Genomic DNA, 24,309 nt, shown 5'->3' on the forward strand with positions numbered 1-24,309 from the left:
ATGAGAAGGACAGGAAATGATTTTATTTTTAACATGCTAAACCCATTAAAAAGAAAACAACACTTAAGCCAGACAACAGAAAGTACTACCTGAGTAGTCCTGACTAGTTCATTCACTCAGTCATTCAAAAACACGGAGCAGCGATCAGCCCCACTCTGGGTGCTGGGGACACAGCAGTGGACAAGACCAAAGGTTCTATCCTCACAAAGCTCACAGTCTCCTGTCTTTCTAAAATACACAACCCTGTCGGCTGATTTTTTAACAACATAATGAAGGCAGCCCCACCTTGTCTCAGTGAGTATCGGGGGATATTCTACTATTAGATACCTATAAATAATCCCCCTTTTCACAGTTTTCAGAGTAAAATATCCCCTGTTTTTTAAATACAGCATTTCTATCATTCAGCAAATAGAAAATATTTCTATTATATACGAACTCTACCATATTCATAACACATTCATGTAAAGGGCTTGGAAAATGGGGGAATTTTTTTTTAATTATTTAGTGAACATCTTTCTGCATGACAGTTATCAGAACATTCCAAACACCTTTGGCCATGTCATTCCACGTGAAGGAGACAGTGTGATCAGGAGCAAAGGGCAGATTTCTAACTAGCAAGTATTACACCAGGATTTGTGAATATTGTCTCAGAAATGCTGTAAGGCAGAAAAGAATCATACCTGGGATGGAGTATGTTCGAGGTATGGATTGGAAATTCTTCTTGATAGAGTCTATTTGGAAGGAAAGAAAAGGGAAAAATTAGAACCAGTTTTTTGGTACCACTGTACCATTAAGGACACAATACATGCAACCGTGGGAACTCCAGCAATTGTCCGAGCCAAAAAATGTCAATGGCCACAGAGGATTAACATCCTTATTCTCATTCGAGGTAAGTATCTGGTCAACATTCACTCCAATGGGACAGGATATTCTATCGGAATGGCTTCCACAGCTTTAAAAACTGCAACAGAACAACAGATGTTTGTGTCTATGTCGCTTTATTCTCAACATGATTTTGATACTTCTCCTTTCCCTTCCATTTCGCCTTTCATCTAATTCCAGCTCTCATCCGTGCACCCCTGGACTGCTGTTTCAGCCTCTCAATGGATTTCTCCAGGCTCCCGTCATACCCTCTCAGGCCATCCTGCAAACCTCAAGTGGACAAATGTCCCTGTGTAGCCCCCTCAACTGAGGGTGGGTCTCTCCTTGCTTATAGGAGTCAATGAAAAACCCCTGCCTGCCCTTCTGGGCCCACCAGAGTTGGCCTCCAGCAGATTTCTAGTATTCTCCCTCTACCTCCTCAAGTGGCTTCTGTGATTCAACATGAAATCCACTTATCAGAAAAACCTACAACACATACCTGCCTCTGCTCATACCCTTCTCCACATCAGAAAGCCCTCACCTTCCCTGACACGGCCCTGAACCCCGGTGAAGCCCAGGTCTGTGCAGTCTCCTGCTGGGTGAGGCTCTGTCCCCCTCCACTGGGATTTGTCCCTCTTTGGAGCTCCTTGTTTCTGACTAGTTCTGGGGCAGCTCCCGGGTGCTCTGCCTTACTGTCTGTCCTTCCACACGTGCATTGGCCCAACTAATCCATAAGCTCCTTGAGGGAGAGCTGGCAGCTTATCCGCCTTTGCTTTCACAGACTTTAGCACACAGCTGTGCACAAAAGTGTTGAATTTTTCTATTATTACAGATTATTTATATCTCTGTATCAATTGAGTATTTGCTGAATGATTTGAATTGTAGGAGCTAATTTTTCCTACCTAACAATCCAGTAAGCGGCACCATCACCCACATGTGTTTAAGCACAATAGAAAACTATTATGTTTTCCTGTTGCGGTTTAGGAAAAAGAACAGAGAAACGAACATTTACTGAGCTTCCAACCCTATGTTTAAAAGTTCTTTACACTTCTATTCTGAAGCTTGCTATCTTTTGAGATCCCATAGTTTTTTGTCTGCCGCCTCCACTTCTTAGACTCACTTACAAAACATTCCCTGCCACTCAGGGCCTTCCAGCCTCTGAACCTTCTATCAGACTTTATGGCAGAATTTCCATTTTCCCTCTGGCCCACGCCACACAGCTCCCATATTACTTATCTTCTAATTAAACTGAAATAAATATATGGACTCTATATCCAGAAGTGTCAGCTGGCACTCTGCCTAAGACTTGCAATGGCTCCCCACCCTCCACCTTAGAAATTGTTTCAGTCAGTTCAGTTCAGTGGCTTAGACATGTCCGACTCTCTGTGACCCCATGGACTGCAGCCCACCAGGGTTCCCTGTCCATCACCAATTCCTGGAGCTTGCTCAAACTCATGTCCATCGAGTGGGTGCTGCCAAACAATCCAGAAATTGTTTAAGGTAGGCCATTTTTAATTTTTTTTAAGAATTATTTATTTTATTCATTTTGGGCCGTGCTGGTTCTTCATTGTTGTGAGGGTTTTCCTCTAGCTGCAGCAAGCGGGGGCTACTGTTTAGTTGTGTGCGTGGGTTTCTCATTTCAGTGGCTTCTCTTGTTGCAGAACGGAAGCTCTAGGGTGTGCACGGTTCAGCAGTTGCGGTTCCCAGGCTCTAGAGCACAGGCTTAGTTGGTTCGGGGTATATGGGATCTTCCCGCATACCAGGGATCAAACCTGTGTCTTCTGCATTAGTAAGTGGATTCTTTAGCACTGAACCACTCAGGGAAGCCCCAGACAGGCCATTTTTAAGTATCGTGTATTAAAATATCCACTCACCCCTTCTGGTCTAGTCTATACACATTCCCAACAGGCCCTTCCTAGGCCTTTTGTCATCTGAGCCTAGGCATTTGTACTCACTTACTGAAATACTGAACAGTGTAAAACTTGCATCTACACCAGATTTATAATTTGAAGATGAATCATCACGATAAGTGATTTTTTTCCCCCTAAACAGCCTTTTAAAAGTCAATATGGCAGGCCATAACTGACGATCTTTATTACTCATCTAATTGCCTAAACCAGCTCAGAAAAGCAACTACGTCACATAATTCAGCTAGAAAGAAGGCTTCCAGGTAGAAACAAGCTCTGAAGAATTAGGTGGGGGCACTTCCACAAAAGAAAGCAAACGGCTTCCTCTCTCTCTGCTGCCAGCCCCAATCTGGCTGTATTGACACTAGTGTTATACTTGCACAATTCCATTTCACAGAAACTTCCCCTGTGGGTGGCTTGTTACAAAAGATTGGTAAGGTGAGTCAATAAAGCCATGGGATCCTTCCATGCCAACTAGACAGCAGTGTTAGATGAGCTCCCAGCCCACAGGGAATCGATCAGGAACTGCCTTTGACAGCACACAATACCTAGATTTGTTGTCAGAAACGCCTCAGAAGCCTGCTCTCGACTCGTCCCCAGGGAGCTGTGTTTCCTAAACGCTCCAGACAGCAGCTCTCAAACAGTGCCAGAAAGGACTGATTTGTTCAACTAAAAATAACTACCATAAGCCTGTCCTTTTTTTTTTGTTTGTTTTGAGACCACTTTATGACTAAAAATTGCAAGTGCCAAAGACTTATTAAAAAAGAACATGGAGGAACTGACCATCCATCAGCCCATTTTTCACAGACCTTGAGAAAGGACTGTCATGGAATTTAACTGGGAGAATGCCAGGGGCCAACTTACAGGACTCTGAGAATCACTGCTCTAAAGCACCTCACAAACTTTCCCTCCCAGCCCTTCCCTGAAAGAGCAGCACAAGCAACACTGACGATGCGCCTTCTCCGCTCAACCTTCTTTCCATGATATCCAATACTCAGCTGTTTCCATTCCATCCTGGACTCCCTCAGTTTTGTTTCTCCTCTCAGCATTTCTGAGCTCCATCTCACCACTCCTGTGGCGACTAACTTTCCTTACGCTCCTTATGAAGCACCTATTGAGCTCCTATTCTGGCAACATGGAAGCTCCAGGAACAGACATGTGAACAAGATACCATCCTCTAACTTAGAAATCAATTTACTGAAAGACAGGATCTAAAGAACACTTTAAACCCATAAGAGGTCTCTTTCTTCTTCCCAATTTCCCATCAATTTTCTCTATAATCTTGGGTGGCTGGTCCAATTGATGAAGCGTCCTCTTCTCAGTGGTTCTCACCATGATATCGCAAATAGAATGCCCAGGTGAGATGATTCTTTTCTCCCCTTTATCTCCAATTTCCTAGAATTACTTAAGCTACATGAAATGAATCTTTTACACAGGACTTTATACAGACCATAGAGAGAAGACTATAACAATACAAATGAAATTAGACTTTAATTCAAATTTCTTCTCCTTTCCAATTTAATGAACCATAGAAAATTATTCCCTAAACGATTCCATGCAAATCTCATATTTTAGACATGTGTTAGAAAATTGCAACCCTTTAATATTCACAAATGAACTTCCAGAAAAAAAAATGGCATAACTCAGAAGAATAACTGGAAATCAATCATGTATTATTTCCATTTTTTTTTTAAGTGCTCACTAAAGTTAAACTATAGTAGTCTATGAGGCTGGGTCTAAATTAAACATTTTAGCATCACTGGACTTACTGCACATTTTTTAATCAGCTCTTAAAGGACATGTCTTAATGTTTTTCTTGGATTGAATTTAAAAACTTAGGCTACAAGGGGAGAGAGAAATGAAAAGAAAAAGACCGAATCACTTAAAGCACCACAGAAGTATGACCTGCTCTATTAAAAACAGGAACCAACAAGAACTACCAAATGTGTTGATAAGTTAAGACTTCAGCTCACAACACAACTTCTGTCATCTTCAGCCACTGTCCTCTACCCATTCTGGCTGACAAAGTAGAAATGAAGATGTTAAAACGGGTAAGTATACTTAGAAGTCAAAAGTTCCATAAGCAACTAGAGGGTGCTTGAGTTAGGAGACTAGAGACTACAACAATAGAGGCTGTGCATAGAGTTCCAAGACCTGGGTGGGGGGGGGTCCTTTTAAGTCCCAGCATACCCTTGCATCTCAAGCAAAGCTTCATTAAGGTAAATAAGGACAGAATCCCCCCAGGCTGGATGCTGGCTTAAGAAGGACAAGGCCATCACAAGTGCAGCATAATGCAAGCTGGAGACACGAGCCAAGTACTGACATGGAAGTGCAGGGCAGGGCACCCCAACTCTATCTGCAGACTCTGGTCCCAGTTCAGGCCCAACCAGCCCTCAGGGGTCCAAGGGTCATGCTCCCAAAGTCAGTTACAGCCACAAAGGCCATTTTTAACAGCATCTTCTCCACACAGGCTAGCCAAACCAAAGTCAATGATGTTCTCAAAATTAGATTTTTCCACTGCCTTGTGATATAATAAGAACACAGACTGAGAGGGAAGGTGGCAGAAATACTTACTGAGCACCACCTTTGTGCTTAAGCCCTTTCCCACACTAGGAACTGTACCCACCTGTTCATACATCTATAGACAAGAGCCCTGAGGGTGAGAGAAATTAGGGAATTCACTTAAGGTCCCAGAACTGGAAAGTTATACAGCCAGGGCTGGAAGAAAATTTTGACTGATGCCAAAGTCACCACTCTACTGTAACACGCTGCATGTTACTAAACAATAAATGTGTTTGTACTGTGTGCTAGAGATTGTACTAATTATTTTACATGCAACACACTGCTTAACTTTGGAAAAACTATGAGGTATTAGTAATCTCATTCTGTAGATGATAAAGCTGGACTTGAAGAGCTTAAGAAGTTCACCCAAGTTCACCCAAGTCAAGCCTGTCGTTATTTTCCCATACATTTATAACGTAGAATATGCCAATTTAAGAGTCACGTGACAAGCGAGCATATATGGCTGCATGAAGATGTCAGAGATAGATGTCTCAGCTAGATTCAGAGGCACTTAACCCTGGATGCAAATTAGAACCATCAGGGAACCTGAAGAAATAATCAGGAGCTCAGGGCCACAGAATTAGAGTCTATAGGAGTGCAGCCTGAATGGATGTTTTCCAAGCTCCTCAGGGTAGCTTGAATGCACTCTGGTTTGAGAAAAACTAAAAAAAACAGTGGTTGAACTTGGTGATACGCAGCTCTCATCACCCACCTCCACTATGAAGCTCGGTGCACTCCTCAACCATCTTTTGCCTCACATGCCCACCAGAGATCTAAACACAGCAGAGGTGCAGGCCGTCCAAACAACAGCCCTGGGGTCTGTGTCTGAGCTTCTGACTCTGGTTTGTGTAGAACAAAGAGTCAGTGTTTCAGTAAATCGCACCCTGCACCTGTTCTTGTGGTGTGTGTTTTCTATCCTCCCCATCCCAGACACAGCCCTAAGCCAAGGTGCCTCACGTCTGCAGAGCGGCACCCTACCTACACACCTTCTGAAAGGACATCCCCCTTTAATGGCGTCTGTAGCACTAGACTTAATTTACATTTCCCACTATTGAAGGATTCTCTTCTAGTATAAACATGTTTGCCCCGCTTAAAAGCCAAAGGAGAAAATTAAAGTGGGGCTTAGGAATACTTATAAATATTTCACAATCTTGCCTGCCTAGGGAGATAAATCGGCAGGAACCAGCAGCTTCTGGGAAAATATATACAATAGGTATCATGGAAACAAACCCCAGAATGTCATCAACTTGATTTTTTTCATTCCTTGGGAAGGTATCTTTCTTCTCATTGCGTGTACAAACAACAGCATAACTGCCTACAGGGTGGGCTTCCTTGGTTAATACAATCATTGAAAAGCCTTTACAGTTTAGGAAGCAGGTCACTAAAGATTTGGGGTCAGCAGTTAAATTGGCAGCTTACTTATCTCCACTGGCCACTGAATTCCCTACCTGCAGTAACACCAACCCCCAGTCACACCTGGACTCCAAAACGAACCCCTTTCTCAGCAGCCCATGTGAAGAAGCTCCCACCTGCCCTATCTAGGACTTGAGCACAAAACAATGGAAGTATTATTATACCAGTAGGATAAATACCCAGGAGTCCAGACTGATCTGAATCACTGAATAAACAAACATGGGGCAGAGGGCACAGTGGGGAAGCGGCTCTTCCTTACAGAATTCTTTCAATTACTAAATGCAACGAGAAGAGGCAAAGAATATCATAAGTAGGCAAAGAACACAGTACTAAGTGTTGCAGGCAAGAATCATTAATGGGTGCCAAAATGAGAAACAAAAGTATGACTGAGATATAGGGCATCTGCACAGTTTCAAAGTGTTTCCCCACAAGCTATTAAGGAATAGAGGAAAGAATAGTAACTTTTCAGGGGAGCTTAGAAGATCCATCTTAACTAAGTGATAAAAATTATCACCAATCATGAGACTTGACATCACTTGCCTGCTATTAATAATATCATACCCTGAGAAAGGCACTTTCAGGGTATTTTTTGTCAAAATGCATACCATAATTTAATGAGAAAGCATCACACAACTCCAAGCTGAGGGATATTCTTCAATATACCTAGCTTGTACTCTGCAAAATTTGTCAAGGTAAGGAAAGACCAAGAAAAACAGAGCATCTGTCCTGGATTGGAGGAGAACAAAGGAAACTGAAAGGAAAGACAATCCGATCCTGAGTGCCAGCCTGGACAAGGATAAGGCGCTTCGCAGGTCAGCTGGCAGGAAGTGAATGAGGTCTATATTTGAGCTACTTGAGTGCCAATGATGGTATTGACAAGTGCACTGTGGTTCCATAAAATGTTAACATTTGGGGAAGCTGGGTAATGGTTATAAGGCTTGGTCTGTAATATATGTTTGAGCCTGAAATTATTCCAAAGTGAAATAAAAAACGTTTAAGTAATAGCCTCTTTCCTCCCCACAAACAAAGCCTCAAAAACCATTCAAATATTTAAAATACAGCCTCTATTTCTGTACTAAAAGTTGCTCTCTCCATAACATCATCATCCTGGGCTGCCCAACAGAATGACCCTCCTTGCCCCCTGACCACTCCGGCCTCTGGCACCTTCACACAGATCAGATTAGCCTCCCTAAAACGTCTCCTTACATACTACTTCATTATTAAAAAGCAAAGTTGATTTTAAAACAGTTTATGCTCTTTATGCACTCACAGACAATATTCTAAGACTTTACCCAAGTGGCCAGTCTCTCAATGTCCACATAATCCTGGCTGCATGTCTCTTCGGCAAACTCCCCACTCTAGCCAGACAGCTGGTCTGATTTTTACTTTGCCAACAGTGTGCAATCTTACCTCCATGCCCAAGCCCTTGCCATGACCTCTGACCTCTGTATATCTTTTTATTTCTACATTCTGCCCTTCCTCCAATCCACACAAATTCTGTGTAAAGCTCACCCAAGCCTTGAGCCTCCTGTGACCAATCTCTTTCACTAAACACTCTCAGTATTCGTCACTGATGTGTCTCCTGGCTCTATCTGCATATGTAGTTCCTCTCCCCTCAACCAGCTTTGTAGACCCCCAGAGGGACTTCCACCTTCTGTCAATCTAGGACCTTCTACAGAGCACAGCAGAGGCCGGACAGCCAGTGATGACTTCCTCCCACTGCCATATAACCCAGTGACCCAGACTCCCAGGCCAAAGAATAAGGCAGGATATCACCCCCTCAAAACCTATGAAACCCACCACCATCTCTGCCATCCTTCCCAGCTTGCTTTCTCAAGTTGCTCAACTCTGTTGTAAGTGGTCGCATATGAAACACACACACACACACAAACACACACATATATATGAAACATATAAACATATACAGAGCATATTTTTAAACACCCAATAATAAATGTGCTTGCTTTAAAACTTAAAGATCCACTTGAATGCCAATTACTTCTTTGCCGTGGAAAAGACTGCAATAAGTTACTTTGTGTGGAGTCTTCAAGAGGTCATTTTTTTTTTCACTTTTCCTTTCCTATACTACTGCCAAGTCAGAACTGTGCAAAAGAAACACACCTTAGAATAGGTATCTTCTCTTTGTTAGCTCTGGAAATAAGCCAGTCTCTTTAATGTTCCTTGTTAATTTGTACAAAAGTTTTTGAAAGCTGCAAAAAACAATAAAGGTGACAAGGTACAGTCCTCTGGCAAAAGGAAGACTTAGAAACTAGATCGAGTTTTTATTTTTCAATTACTCACCCAAGCCATACAGAGCACCTCAGAAATACAGTACCAGAAAGGACACCGGCAGGTCTCCAGGCTCCATTCGCAGCCTTCATCTTAGTGATCCGAGGCAGGAGGGACCAGGGGCCACAGGCCAAAAGCTGCCAGGCTCGGTTCCCGGCGTCACCGGAACACAGCTGTGTCCCATGTTTACATCCAGCCTCTGGCCATTTTTCTGACGAAAATATTTTTTACCTGGCCTTCTACAGGAAAAGGTTACCACTCCTGGTCTAAATTATCAAGTTTTACAGAGTAGGAGGGGCTCTGTAATCTCCCTAGCAATATATTCCAGTAACCAGTTATCAGTAGGAATTTTTTTCATTTTGAACCAAATAATCTTTTGCTGCCATTTAAGATTATTTCCTTCAAAATTGTTTAAGACACATTTCCACCTTCACTGACATATTACATGAACACAAGAAATAGGTCAAAACAATTATTGGCTCTCAAGACTAAAACAAACAAAAGAAAGCAATTAGTTTCACTAACTACTTTTAACTAGGAATTACCAATCTATATGGTAATACAGAATACACCTTGTTTCAAACATTTGAATCTTGCACACAATATCCTCTATGCCTGGAATCCCTTTCTTCTCATCTAAGTTTCCATACAGTTTATGCTGTTTCCATACAGTTTATGGTTGTCTGAGGAGGCCTTATAAAGAGCTGAGAAAAGAAGAGAAGCGAAAGGCAAAGGAGAAAAGGAAAGATATAAGCATCTGAATGCAGAGTTCCAAAGAATAGAAAGGAGAGACAAGAAAGCCTTCCTAAGTGAACAATGCAAAGAAATAGAGGAAAACAATAGAATGGGAAAGACTAGAGATGTCTTCAAGAAAATTAGAGATATCAAGGGAACATTTCATGCAAAGACGGGCACAATAAAGGACAGAAATGGTATGGACCTAACAGAGGCAGAAGATACTAAGAAGAGGTGGTAAGAATACACAGAAGAACTATACAAAAACCACAACTGTGTGATCACTCACCTAGAGCCAGACATTTTTCAGCGCGAAGTCAAGGGGACCATAGGAAGCATCCTTACGAAGAAAGCTAGTGGAGCTCTCACTAGCTTATGGAACTCCAGCTGAGCTGTTTCAAATCCTAAAAGAGGATGCTGTCAAAGTGCTGCACTCAATATGTCAGCAAATTTGGAAAGCTCAGCAGTGGCCACAGGACTGGAAAAGGTCAGTTTTCATTCCAATCCCAAAAAAGGCAGTGCCAAGGAATGTTCAAATTACTGTACCATTGCACTCTTTTCACATGCTAGCAAAGTAATGCTCAAAATTCTCCAAGCCAGGCTTCAACAGTACATGAACAGAGAACTCTCAGATTCAAGCTGGGTTTAGAAAAGGCAGAGGAACCAGAGATCAAATTGCCAACATCCACTGGACCATAGAAAAAGCAAGAGAGTTCCAGAAAAACATCTGCTTCATTGATTATGCTAAAGCCTTTCACTGTGTGGATCACAACAAACTTGGAAAATTCTTCAAGAGATGGGAATACCAGACCACCTTACCTGCCTTCCAAGAAACCTGTATGCATGTTAAGAAGTAACAGATAGAACCAGACATGGAACAACAGACTGGTTCCAAATTGGGAAAGGAGTACATCAAGGCTGCATACTGTCACCTAGCTTATTTAACTTACATGCAGAGTGCATCAGGCAAAATGCCAGTCTGGATGAATCACAAGCTGGAATCAAGATTGCTGGGAAAAATATCAATAACCTCAGATATGTAGAGGACACCACCAAGAACTAAAGAGCCTCTTGATGAAGGTGAAAGAGGAGAGAGAAAAAGCTGGCTTAAAAACTCAACATTCAAAAAACAAAGATCATGGCATCCAGTCCCATCACTTCATGGCAAATAGATGGAGAAACAAGGGAAACCGTGACAGACTTTATTTTCTTGGGCTCCAAAATCACCACAGATGATGACTGTAGCCATGAAATTAAAAGACACCTGCTCCTTGGAAGAAAAGCTATGATAACCCTAGACTGTATATTAAAAAGCAAAAACATTACATTATTGACAAAGGTCTGTTTAGTCAAAGCTATGGTTTTTCCAGTAGTCATGTATGGAGAGAGTAGGATCATAAAGAAGGCTGAACAATGAAAAATTGATGCTTTTGAACTATGGTGTTGGAGAAAACTCTTGAGAGTCCCTTGGACTGCAAGGACATCAAACTAGTCAATCCTAAAGGAAATCAATTCTGAATATTCACTGGAAGGACTGATGCTGAAGCTCTAATACTTTAGCCACAAGCTAAGAGCCTGAAAAGAACTTGATGCTGGGAAAGACTGAAGGCAAGAGGAGAAGTGGATGACAGAGGACGAGTTGGTTGGATGGCATCACCGACTCAATGGACATGAGTTTGAGCAAACTCCAGGAGATGGTGAAGGACAGGGAAAGCCTAGCATGCTGTAGTCCATGGGGTCACAAAGAGTCAGACAGGACTGAGGGATTAAACAACAGTTTATGTTAAAATGTATTTCCATGCTCAAATCCTCAACCCCTGCCCCATAAAAATTTCTTGGTTACTTCAAAGCACTTTAGATTCCTGATACTTACATTTGGATTGTCCCTAATTCATTGTAAGGTAAGGTAAAGTCGCTCAGTCATGTCCAACTCTTTGTGACCCCATGGGCTGTAGCCTACCAGGCTCCTCTGTCCATGGGATTTTCCAGGCAATAGTACTGGAGTGGATTGCCATTTCCTTCTCCAGGGGATCTTCCCGACCCAGGGATCGAACCCAGGTCTCCCACATTGTAGACAGACGTTTAACCATCTGAGCCACCAGGGAAGTCCAAGAATCTTAAAATAGAGTCTATGTTCCACTCATATTTACACATGTCCACAGTGTTTAAAATAATTCATTGCATACAATTAATTCTCATTAAATGTCTACAAACAAAGAAACAAAAAAAATCTGGTCTTACTGCTTTAAATCTTTTCCCCTTTTGGAGTTTACGGCTCCTTCTTCTGTGTATTGCACCTTATTTTCTTAGGATGCTGCCTTGCCTGATGGTTAGGAGCAGAGCTCTGAATTCGCATTGTTTAGATTCAAAGCCCATCTATACCACTTAAAAGTTCTACATCCGTGGACAAATCATTTAACTTCTTTGTGCCTCTGTTTCTATCTCTTTAAATGGGAGAAATAAAATCTGTTCATAAGGTTGTTGTAAGGATTAAATGGCTTAAAATAGGGGTTCTCAAATTGCTTGCATCAGAATCACCTTATTAAACCAGACTGGTGGGCTCCATTCTAGAAGTTTTGTCTGTCTTAGGTCTGGGGTGAGGTTCTGAATCTTCGTTTCTAACAGATTCCCAGAGGATGATGCTGATGGACTGACTATACTCTGAGAACCACTGATTTAAAATATTAAAGAGCTTACAGAGGTGCTCTTCAAGTAATAGGTGCTCAACAAGCATTCACTATTTTTTTTTTAAGAGGGAAACTAATGTTTTGTTTTGTTTTTCCTGCACTGGGTGGCCCGCGGGATCGAAACTGAACGCCTTGCGGTGGAAGCACTGGCAGTGAGGAGTCTTCATCCTGGGTCCCCGGGGAAGTCCCAGGAAGCATTCTCTGGGGGCATACTCTGGGGGCACTCTGCAAGCGTGATTATCATTATCATGTACATGAATGTGGGTCTCCCTCTCCTCAGTGGTAAACTCACCCAGGGACAGGACTGTATCCTTTCCATCCACAATTCCTAGGACGTGACAGAGTGCCCGTGACAAAGCCCAGCCAGGGCAGCTCTGAGAGAGTTCTCTGCCTCTCGCCCAGGTCCCTCATGGTCAGAAGAGAAAGAAAACTCTCCTACAGGCCAATGCCCAGGCTTCCCACAGCAAGCACCTTTAGGACAAAGGCTGTCTCATTCATCCACCTGACCCATGTAGGGGAGGGTCCTGTTTCTCATACTTGGGAGTCTGGAGGAGTAACTCAGAATCAGTCAAAAATAAATAAATAAATAAATAAAATAAAATAAAATAAAGAATCAGTCGACTTTTCTCATGTTCTTGGGACCATGGTCCCTTCCCAAACGGGTACAGAATCTCCACCGGCTTCTGTCAATGACAACGATGTGCCACCGCCACTGTTCATCTGTGAATGAACTATACCTAGAGTTTTCAAGAGAAGTCTGATCTGGACCTTGCCAAGTGAAAATCTTGTAATTCACTTTCAACTTATTGCGTCTCCTGGTTACTATGACTGATCTCCCTTAGTGTTCCCAAACCTCTGTTAATAACTCACTTTAGGACTTGAGAGGATTGATATTAACCTTGACGATTTACAGTGTCACATACACAACTTATAAAATTCACGACATTTGCATTAATAGCAGGGCAGTGACATAGATCCTCCACAATCTGGCAAATCATACTGACTGTGGTGCTGTGATCCTATGTGCGGACTTTCAGAATCACACAAGGTCACTATTCTGGCTCCCAGAAGGGACTTGAAGCAGCTGGGCACTCCACTGCCTCCTATCTCGTGCAGTTCCAGTTTGAAATATCATTCTCTTGATGGAGATAAGAACAGAAAAAAAAAAAAAAGAACAGAGACATCTCATCTTGCCATTTGCCACGAGGAGCAGGCCTGTGCCTTCCTCCTCGCCTGGTTCCGATTGCACACAGAACTGTGAGCTTTGTGGCCTTCACCTACTTTGCAAGCCCTTAAAGAGCTGGCACTGGAGTCCCACAGGCTTGTGAAACTTACTTCATCCTGAGTCATGTGTCCTCCCTTCCTCTGGTTCACTTGTCTTCTTTACATCTGTTTGTGCTCTTAGTTGCTTAGTTGTGTCCGACTCTTTGTGACCCCATGGACTAGAGCCCACCAGGCTCCTCTGTCCATGGAATTTCCCAGGCAAAAATACTGGAGTGGGTCACCATGGCCTACGCCAGGAGATATTCCCAACCCAGGGATCGAACCCATGTACCCTGCGTCCCCTGCATGGGCAAGCGGGTTCTTTACCACTGTGCCATCGGGGAAGCCCTCTTTACATCTGAGGGCTACTGAAAGCCCACTTCACGGCCACATCAGGGTCCGTCACTTCCTCTCCTCTCCCAAAATGTTCTAACAGCCACACTACGGAATCGGAACTTGGTTCCAGTGATGACGCGCTTACCATCAATTCTCTGAGTGTGCTGACACAGCAGATTCCACCACGTGCAGGTTCAAAACACGGTCACTTGCTCCCCAGGCTCCCTGTGCATAATGAGCAGAGTCTAACGGGCCTTGCACTGCATCAGCACTGACGAGCTTCCTGCCCTGACTGTACGCTTACTCTTTCAGTTCCCTGACGCTCTCCCTCCACTGCGGTGAAGGCAACGGCACCCCACTCCACTACTCTTGCCTGGAAACTCCCCTGGACGGAGGAGCCTGGTGGGCTGCAGTCCATGCAGATTCGAAGAGTCAGACACGACTGAGCGACTTCACTTTCACTTTTCACTTTCATGCATTGGAGAAGGAAATGGCAACCCACTCCAGCGTTCTTGCCCGGAGAATCCCAGGGACGGGGGAGCCTGGTGGGCTGCCACCTATGAGGTCGCAGAGTCAGTCACGACTGAAGTGACTTAGCAGCAGCAGCAGCAGCTCCCTCCACTGAATCCCCTCCTTTCTAGGCTTCCCGCCAAATTATTTCATCTAACCTGTCTGGACACCCTTTCTTCTTTCTAACAAATCATCAGAGTCTTTCCTCAAATGGTTTCCCTCCTCTCCCACAACATTCGACTCTAACACAAAGGCCCGTGAGAGTCCCAGTGAACAGAACCGGTGATCCCTTCAGCCAGAAAGAGACACAGAGCACACACCCCACAGCTCACTCGGCAGTCCTGGAGTTCAAGGAGAGCTGGTTCTCTAGTTTTCTTCTAGAAATCCCCCTTTCAGCACAAGAGGCATCAGCAACTTCCAATCAGTTCACTTGGCTCAGAAGGGAACCTTCTAGAAGGCTACTAAAACCACCTGGCAAGTATTTGTCTTTTTCGGGCCCCAGCTCAGCGGCTACTAATCCGCAGTTAACTAGCTCCTTCCTCCACATGGTCTGTGCAGCAGCAGCGGCGGCATCACCTGGGTGCTCCTGGGAGATGCAGAGTCTCAGGGGCCATCTGAGATGCACCCAGTTAGATGAAGCTTAATGAGATCACCAGGTGAATCACATCAAGGTCAAGTCTGAAAAGCATTCATCTACACCACCTAGATACAAAATCCTGCTTCTGTTACAAGTGTTTTCAGACCGAGACATCAACAGTGAAAGTCACTCAGTCGTGTCCGGCTCTTTGTGACCCCATGGACTGTACAGTCCATGGAATTCTCCAGGCCAGAATACTGGAGTGGGTAGCCTTTCCCTTCTCCAGGGGATCTTCCCAACCCAGGGATCAAACCCAGGTCTCCCACACTGCAGGCAGATTCTTTACCAGCTGAGCCACCAGGGAAACCCAGACACTAACAGAGGTCCTCCTAAAAAAAGGACTAAATGGGCAAAAAGAGTTTTGAAGACGTCGCTTACTTTATTCTCCCTTCTTAAAGCTGAAAAGTGTCCCTAAGCAAATTAAAAATGTTCAAGAATTCCTGGAGAGCTTCCCTGGTGGCTCAGCGGTAAATGCCGCTCACCACCCAATTCAGGAGACACAGGTTCAATCCCTGATGTGAAAAGACCCCACATATCACACAGCAACTAAGCCCATGCGCTCCAGCTACTGAGCTCCTGTTTCAAGAGTCTGGGAGCCACAGCTACGGAAGCCCGCATGCCCTGGAGCCTGTGCTCCGCAACATTAGAAGCCACAGCATGAGAAGCCCTAGTTCAGCAGCAAGTGCCCCTGCTTGCCGCAGCTAAACAAGAGCCCTCACGGCGATGAAGACCCAGCACCGCCAGTAAAAACAAATTTAAAAAGAAAAATTCCTGCAGTAAATAAATTCCGTTTCTCAAACACATCTGACCAAGGAATTTCTTTAATTTATCTATTTTTTTAGGTATCTGTTGCCATCTAAAGCACATTTATTGGTGTTAACAGAAAACAGTAAATTGAGAAGCCTGTCCCAGAGCTTAAGCACTTCCTTCCTCTTAAAGCGCTGCAGTGACTTCTCCAAGCCTCTCCTGCTGGCCCGCTGACTTTTAAGTGCACCTATTAATCGAGGTCAGAAGTGATGTCACTGCCTACTTTCTTGGCAGGGGAGGTCAAGCAGACAGCAGCCTTGGCCCCAAAGGCGGGACATTATAAGGCCAAGATGAACAAAAGAAAAAGGCCAAATACCAGAGCTACCTAACCATCACCATTCCAAACTTTCTCGACATATCTTGACTCCTCTCTTTACTATTTTTTCATGAAGAGGAAGACATTCAAAAGCTGATTTACATGTGCTGTGCTATGTAACATCCAAAAACAACTCCAATTTTTTGTGTTCACCCCTCTTCTTGAAGCGTAATTACTGTGAGAGGTGAGAGTACCTCATGAGGGGTTTCATTTTTAGAACTTTCTCAATTTTTAGTTTTAATTAAATTCATTTTTTTAAACTTCCTTTTAAACACCTACAACTGGACTCTTCATACCTGCATAAAATCAGGTAACAAACAATATCTTCTCTAACTTGACAGAGCTGAGATAGTCAATCACAACCCTAACTTTTTAAGAGGCTCCTTTCAAAGTATGTTAACATTGATCAACTGTTTCTAGACGAAAGTTAATAAACTGCCCCACATTCCAGAAGTAGGTGACTGCAGTTAACTGACATATACGAATGACAAAGGAGGAGACATATTGTTAGGGTATTTTTTACTACTTGTAAGGGTTTTACAATCCTTGGTTATCTAAAAACTCGACATGCTCTGTGACTCCTCGACCTACACCCCAACAACCCAGGAACCCAGCAAAACATTCTGAAGTCATTGAAAGTATTGTAAAGAACTTGTAATACAGTGAAGTATTTTGGTGAAAAGTTTTTTTAAAAAAGCAAGTAAAACTAAAGAGACATACAAGTTTAACAGCACTTAAAAAACAAACAGAAAAGAATATATCAAAATGCCAACAGTAATGGTCTTCGTGGGACTGGCTACTGGTAGGTTTGTTCTCATCTTTTCAAAATTTCAATTTTTCTGTATTAAATATATTCCTTTCATAATTAAAAAATATAAAACCTCTACTTATATCACCATCCTCCACCTATAACCCTAAAACAGAACGGTTACAGAAATGTAAACGGTGATTCTTTACACATACAGGATTAAGAAAATGTCTACGGTCAGAAAGAAATCCAAGCTTAAATTAGCTCTAATATATAGGGTGTTTGGGTTCACGAGAGGGAGATAAATCTCTAGGTAAAGAGCCAAGAAGACATGACAGATTAAAGATTCTACAAGGAGAGATGTTTTCATTTGTTCCCCCTCTTTCTTCTCCATGGAGTCCACTTCACAATCTCCCTGCCTTCCCTGAAGAGACAGGAGGCTGAACAAGACCCATGGAGAGAAAAAACAACAGAAGACGATGAGGCTGCAGTGGGGAGACTGAAACCCACAGAGAGAAGAGACGGGGCAGCCCTTCCATTTCGAAATGACCCTTGGTGGTACAGGATGTAGACCAGGCTCTGCCCAGAGTTCCTATTCTAATAATATCAGTGCTTGGTCAGTGTCTGTTTTGTGGCTAGTTTCCTGAAGTGTTTAGGATCACTTTCTCATGCCATCAACCTCTGAATACTCAGAGCTAACAACATCTACAGGAACTAATGCAAGAAGTAAATACCCCAAAGTCAAATGCCAATAATTTTGAGGTTGGCAGTGTTTGAATTTAATTGTCTATGCACCGCCAGGTGGCTCAGAGGTTAAAGTGTCTGCCTGCAATGCGGGAGACCTGGGTTCGATCCCTGGGTCGGGAAGATCCCCTGGAGAAGGAAACAGCAACCCACTCCAGGAGAATCCCACGGACAAAGGAACCTGGTGGGCTACAGTCCATGGGGTCGCTAAGAGTCAGACAAGACCGAGCGACCTCACTTTCACTTTTCACTTTCATACACTGGAGAAGGAAATGGCAACCCACTCCAGTGTTCTTGCCTGGAGAATCCCAGGGACAGGAGCCTGGTGGGCTGCCATCTATGGGGTCGCACAGAGTTGGACACTGACATGACTTAGCAGTAGCAGTAGCAGCATGAAGCTACATGGTCAATGCAATTTCTAGTAAAATCTAGCTTCCTCCTCTGTCCCAGAAACAGACACTGTGTTCACTCCTCTCAGGTATGCAAACTGCACATCAATTTTTTAATGAATTGTGATCCTCATGTACAGGACATTGGCTTCATCAGAGACATCAGCAAGAATGTGAGTTTTGGTCCTGGCCTCATGGGCTTCCTAGCTCATCACACCCCTTCCTGAGTCCTGGACAACAACTCAACTCTCTTGTTCAGTCCAAAACAATGTCAGTACCCAGTCCTCAACATGCGGGCTGGGATGAAATACTCAACCAGCAAGAGGAAAAGGAGTTATAAAAGCCTTTACATACATATTCCATTAACAACTTCCATGCAGAGCTTTCACTGAAGGCAAGGTTAAATCACCAAGAGAGCAGTTTGTAAAGCAGTTGCTAAGATAGAATGAAAACTATTTTACAGCTCATATATGGATGGCACATAAAACTGAATTAGACCAAAATCTCTGCAAAAGAACACAAGATTGAAACCTTTCCATTTTTCCTAAGAGATATGCCCCTCTCCAGGGAATGAGTCCCACAGAAGAAAGTATTACTATTTCCACACCATTTTGAGTCTGAAATTTTGTATGTCTCTTGAAATAAAAGGTCATGCGTGCTTTTGTGCTAAGTTGCTTCAGTTGTGTCCATCTCTTTATGACCCTCGGGACTGTGGCCCACCAGGCTCCTCTGTCCATGGGATTCTCCAGGCAAGAATACTGGACTGGGTTGCCGTGCCTCCTCCACGGGATCTTCTCAACTCAGGGATTGAATGTATGTCTCTTAAGTCTCCTGCATTAGCAGGCAGGTTCTTTACTACTAGCGCCACCTGGGAAGCCTAAAATAAAAGATCAAGACTCCTTAAAAAACAATTACAAGAGAAACTGAGTTGACCAAGAACTTTCAAGAAAGGAGTACATTTGGAGAGGGGATAGCAGTGAGCAAGTAACCAAGGATTTCCTTCTATTTCTATTATATATTTCAGAAGCATGAATTAGAAAACACTGGTTGAAGAACAGAAAAACTCAGAATACTAAAACATCATTAAAATCCTAGAGTAAAAGCAGACTTACATTAAAGCTCTTATACCATTCTGACTTCAAACCCATGTATGATTCTGGAGTTTTGATGCATAGTAATGTGAGTGTGCTTAACACTATAGAAATGTCTATTTAAAAGTGGTTAAGATGGGCTTCCCAGATGGCTCAGTGGTATAGAGTCTGCCTGCCAATGCAGGAGACATGGGTTAGATCTTTGACCCGGGAAGATCCCACATCCTGCAGAGCAACTAAGCCCGCCTGTGTGTACTCAGCCGCTCAGTCATGTCTGACTCTGTAGCCCTGTGGACTGTAGGCTGCTAGGCTCCTCTGTCTGTGAAATTTTCCAGGCAAGAACACTGGAGTGGGCTACCGTTTCTTTCTCCAGGGGATCTTCTCAACCCAGGGATGGAACCTGCAGCTCTTGTGATTCCTGCATTGGCACGGGGATTCTTTATCATTGAGCCACCTGGGAAGCCACGTGCCTCAACTACTGAGCCCCTGCTCTAGAGCCCAGGAGCCACAGCTCCTGCAGCCCGCTCACCTAGAGCCTGTGCTCCACAACAGAAGCCACCGCAGTGAGAAGCCTGCCCCCACAGCTAGAGAGAGACCCCCGCTCGCCACAACCAGAGGAAGCCTGTGCAGCAATGGAGACCCAGCACGGCCAAAAATAAATAAAGAAAATTATAGGAACTAAAATGAAACAACGGTTCAGATGGTAAATTTCATATTTCATGTATTTTACGACAGTGTAAAACAAATTTTTTTGAGGGCTTGCCTGGGGGCTCAGTGGTAAAGAACCTGCCTGCCAACGCAGAGGATGCAGGTTTGATCCCTCTCGCGGGAAGACGCCACATGCCAGTGGAGCGACTCAGCCTGAGCCCGTGTTCCAGAGCCTGGGCTCTGCAACAAGAGAAGCGTGCATGCAGAGTAGCACCGGCCCACTGCAACCAGAGAGAAGCCTGCGCAGCAACGAAGACTCAGCACAGTCAAAAACAAACAAAATTTTTTTAAATTTATTTTTAAACCACATTTGATAGGTTTTGAAATTCTAAATTTACTTAAAAATGATCGCCTCCAAAACTAAGTGAATAAACATATAACTAAAGTCATACAAAGCAGCTGAAGGCTCTTCTTGGGCTCTAACTTCACCTGTAAATTGCCTTGAGCTTGTCAAACCCTTCTTAATTTTAATGAGGTTTTAAATGGCAACATTAGAAATGTAATCGCAAGCAAATGAAGCTTCAGAACTTAATTACCGCAACTGTGTGCCCTTATGTATTTCAGTGCATGGGAGAGTCGTCAGGGTCCTCAGCGTAAATAAAGCCTTAAATAGGAGGGTGAAAACCAGGCCTGTTCCACCTGCAGAGAACAGAACTTGGCTCTCTCCACTCAGCCACATTTCCATAGTCAAGAGTCCATGCTAAGAGAAGGTGTTCAAAGTCGTTCCCAATTTCTTACTGCCAACTACATAGGACACACAGAGGGAAACTTCCTTTTGAAAGCTTTCCAATTATGAATTCACTCCAGACTCGTGGCAGTCAATTCCTTTCACATAGCTCTCACTTAGGTCCTGTGTGTCTCGAGCTGGACAACAAATACTTCACCACCATCAGGGGCTAAGACCCACTGGGTCAGGCATTCCATGCAAACCACCTTCTCTCGGACTCTCTCTCACCCTTCTGTGCCGAAGAGAGCAAGCCACTACAAGGTGAGCACAGACAAACTGGAATAAGCTGCTTGTCGAATCACTGCCTTTTAAATTTTTCTGACAACCCACAGTAGGCAGTACTTTTTATGGGGTGGCCCGGGTCACATAAACATATGTGTATCTGTATGTAACTGAAACAAAACATGTTCAATCATCTCCTTATACAGCCTGCCAAATGAGATCAAACCTGAACCCACTGTTATTTTACATATATTCATATTAAATGCTTACAATTCATTATAATGATTCTACAATACTCATGTTAAAGAGTCAGTGAAAGAACTTTTTAGCTATTTAAATCTTTAAAATGTTCAATAGATAAATATTGATAGATATTACTTACATATTTACATAATCAAAATCAGGCTGAACTGCATGCCTATGTACCTATATATGTCTGTTTGTGTGGAGAAAGAGAGTAACCAAACATCTATTTCTGCTTTATTGACTATGCCAAAGCCTTTGACTATGTGGATCACAATGAACTGTGGAAAATTCTGAAAGAAATGGGAATACCAGACCACCTGACCTGCCTCTTAAGAAACCCATATGCAGGAAGCAACAGTTAGAACTGGACATGGAACATCAGACGGGTTCCAAACAGGAGAAGGGGTATATCAAGGCTGAATATTGTCACCTTGCTTATTTAACTAATATGCAGAGTACATCATGAGAAACACTGGGCTGGAAGAAGCACAAGCTGGAATCAAGATTGCCGGGAGAAATATCAATAACCTCAGATATGCAGATGACACCACCCTTATGGTAGAGAGTGAAGAAGAACTAAAGAGCCTCTTGATGAAAGTGAAAGAGGAGAGTGACAAAGTTGGCTTAAAGCTCAACATTCAGAAAATTAAGATCATGGCATCCAGTCCCATCACTTCACAGCAAATAGATGGGGAAACAATGGAAACAGTGGCTGATTTTATTTTCTTGGGCTCCAAAATCACTGCAGATGGTGACTGAAGCCATGAAATTAAAAAAAAAAGACGCTTACTGCTTGGAAGGAAAGTTATGATCAACCTAGACAGCATATTAAAAAGCAGAGATATTACTTTGCCAACAAAGGTCTGTCTAGTCAAGGCTATGGTTTTTTCAGTAGTCATGTATGGATGTGAGAGTTGGACTATAAAGAAAGCTGAGCACTGAAGAATTGATGCTTTTGAACTGTGGTGTTGGAGAAGACTCTTGAGAGTCCCTTGGACTGCAAGGAGATCCAACCAGTCCATCCTAAGGAGATCAGTCCTGGGTGTTCATTGGAAGGATTGATGTTGAAGCTGAAACTCCAATATTTTGGCCACCTCATGCGAAGAGCTGACTCACTTGAAAAGACCCTGATGCTGGGAAAGCTTAAGGGCAGGAGGAGAAGGGGACGACAGAGGATGAGATGGTTGGATGGCATCACCGACTCAATGGACATGAGTTTGGGTAAACTCCGGGAGTTGGTGCTGGACAGGGAGGCCTGGCTTGCTGCAGTTCATGGGGTCGCAAAGAGTCGGACACGACTGAGTGACTGAACTGAACTAAACTTGGGACCCAAAACAGCAAATTCAACACATGGACTACACCAAGTCATTGACTTTTTGCTTTTAAGTAAAGCTTCCCTATAAATGGACTATGCCCTGGCTTGCCAAAACAACCAACACTCTTAATAACCTTAAAGGAAAGATTCTTTCACTAAAAGAATAGATATAATTGTCTTTGAACAAAATCAAAGAGGGAAAAGAATAAGGATTACAGAAACCTACTTTTAAAAAATATTTAATGTGAATAATAAATAACACTAATAAGCACTTATGTTAATTATTAATATGTTTAAATATTAATGCTACACTTAGAAATGGGAGAGGACTGCTAAACCCTGTTCAGAGGTAAGATGGTTTATCGTCTATGACAATATCCATTTTGGCTGTTTCTCTCAGAACAGAATAACAGGCGGAAAGAGTAAAGGGGATATTAGTAATGACCATGAAAATATAATATAAAAAAAAAAAAAAAGACAAGAAGTGGCAGAAAAAAGTTGACTACACTATCGCTCAGGGTGGCCACGTAAAACTAAAGCCCCAAATGCACAGACCCTGATTTTTATGTGCTTCTGTTGTTAATAATGTCCCAGAATTAATGGTTCTGAGGGAACCACAAAGAACTGAAACAACGTCCTTGAACAAATGTTTGGCCTTTAGCGATAAGGGAGAAACTAGTTCCAGCAAAGCAGCAGCTGGGGGCACAGAAGCAAAGCCTGCAGCCCAGAGAGTAATTATACTTACCAGCTCAAAGCCAAAATATATGTATAGGCATGCACAACCTCAACTAGAAATGCATACTCACCGAACACTGAGATACTGTTTATTATTTGCCAGTCACTGTTTAAGTGCTTCTTCCAAATATGAATGCAATTCTTACTGATAACTATCTTGGGAAGCATAGAATGGTTAAGAGATGTGTCCAGAGTTGTTCAGCTGGCAAGTGACAGAGAGACCCAAGCTGGTTGTTCTCAACATTCACACCTATTTTAAGACTTTTTTCATGTGGACCATTTGTAAAGTCTTTCTTAAATTTGTTAGAATGATGGTTTTATGTTTTGGTTTTTTGGCCACAAGGCTTGTGAGATCTTAGCTCCCAGACTGGGGATCAAACACGTATCCCCTGCATTGGAAGGTGAAGTCTTAACCACTGGACCACTAGGGAAGCCCCCATTCAGGCTCTTGTTTGTTTACATTCTACGGTTTCCTCTCTGGAAACATCCTTGGTTCTCACCCTGTCGGAAGCCTACCTCTCCAGGCTTCCAATAATTCTGTAAGATGACCTACAACACCTTCTAATAATTTCAGAGTTGGTTTCTCTTGTTTGCAATCAAATCCCCGATTGACTCGGTCCCCAATCCAATTAGAGAGACAAGTATAAGTGAACACAAAAGGCTCCTCTGAACTCTGGCCCAGCAGCAACTCAATTACCTGAGGACCGAGGTGAGAGGGAGGTAGGCGTGGAGGCCAGGTACACATATTTATGGGGCTCACATAAATGAGTCAAATTCTCATCCTACAGGGTGAGAAGCAGGAGCTGTCGGGAAATTGATGAAAGAAGAGAGGTGTCTGTTTTTCTCAACATCAAGCAGAAGGCAGGTGGATTTTGAGAGGTAAGCCTTGAAAACATTTACAATTTTCTACCTGAGTCTAGTGAGACAAGCAGCTATGGGTATCTTGAGGCCACAATTCCCTGGACTTCACAGAGAAATTTAAGAATTGAAAAAAAGCCAGATTAAAGGATACATTCTCCTTTCTAAGCTCTCCTACTTTTACCTTCCTCCGCCTGACCCGA

General features: G+C 43.1%; 1 protein-coding gene across 1 annotated transcript in view; it reads right to left on the bottom strand.

The window, feature by feature from the left end:
* RAPGEF5 (Rap guanine nucleotide exchange factor 5) overlaps positions 1–24,309 on the bottom strand; it is a 233,557-nt gene that overhangs the window by 189,245 nt on the left and 20,003 nt on the right. The window contains exon 2 of the mRNA XM_069587656.1: positions 681–731. Within this exon, the coding sequence (XP_069443757.1) occupies positions 681–731 (51 nt within the window). The remainder of the gene's footprint in view (positions 1–680; positions 732–24,309) is intronic.

This window comes from Ovis canadensis, chromosome 4 (genome assembly GCF_042477335.2).
Source record: "Ovis canadensis isolate MfBH-ARS-UI-01 breed Bighorn chromosome 4, ARS-UI_OviCan_v2, whole genome shotgun sequence".
Lineage (NCBI taxonomy): Eukaryota > Metazoa > Chordata > Mammalia > Artiodactyla > Bovidae > Ovis > Ovis canadensis.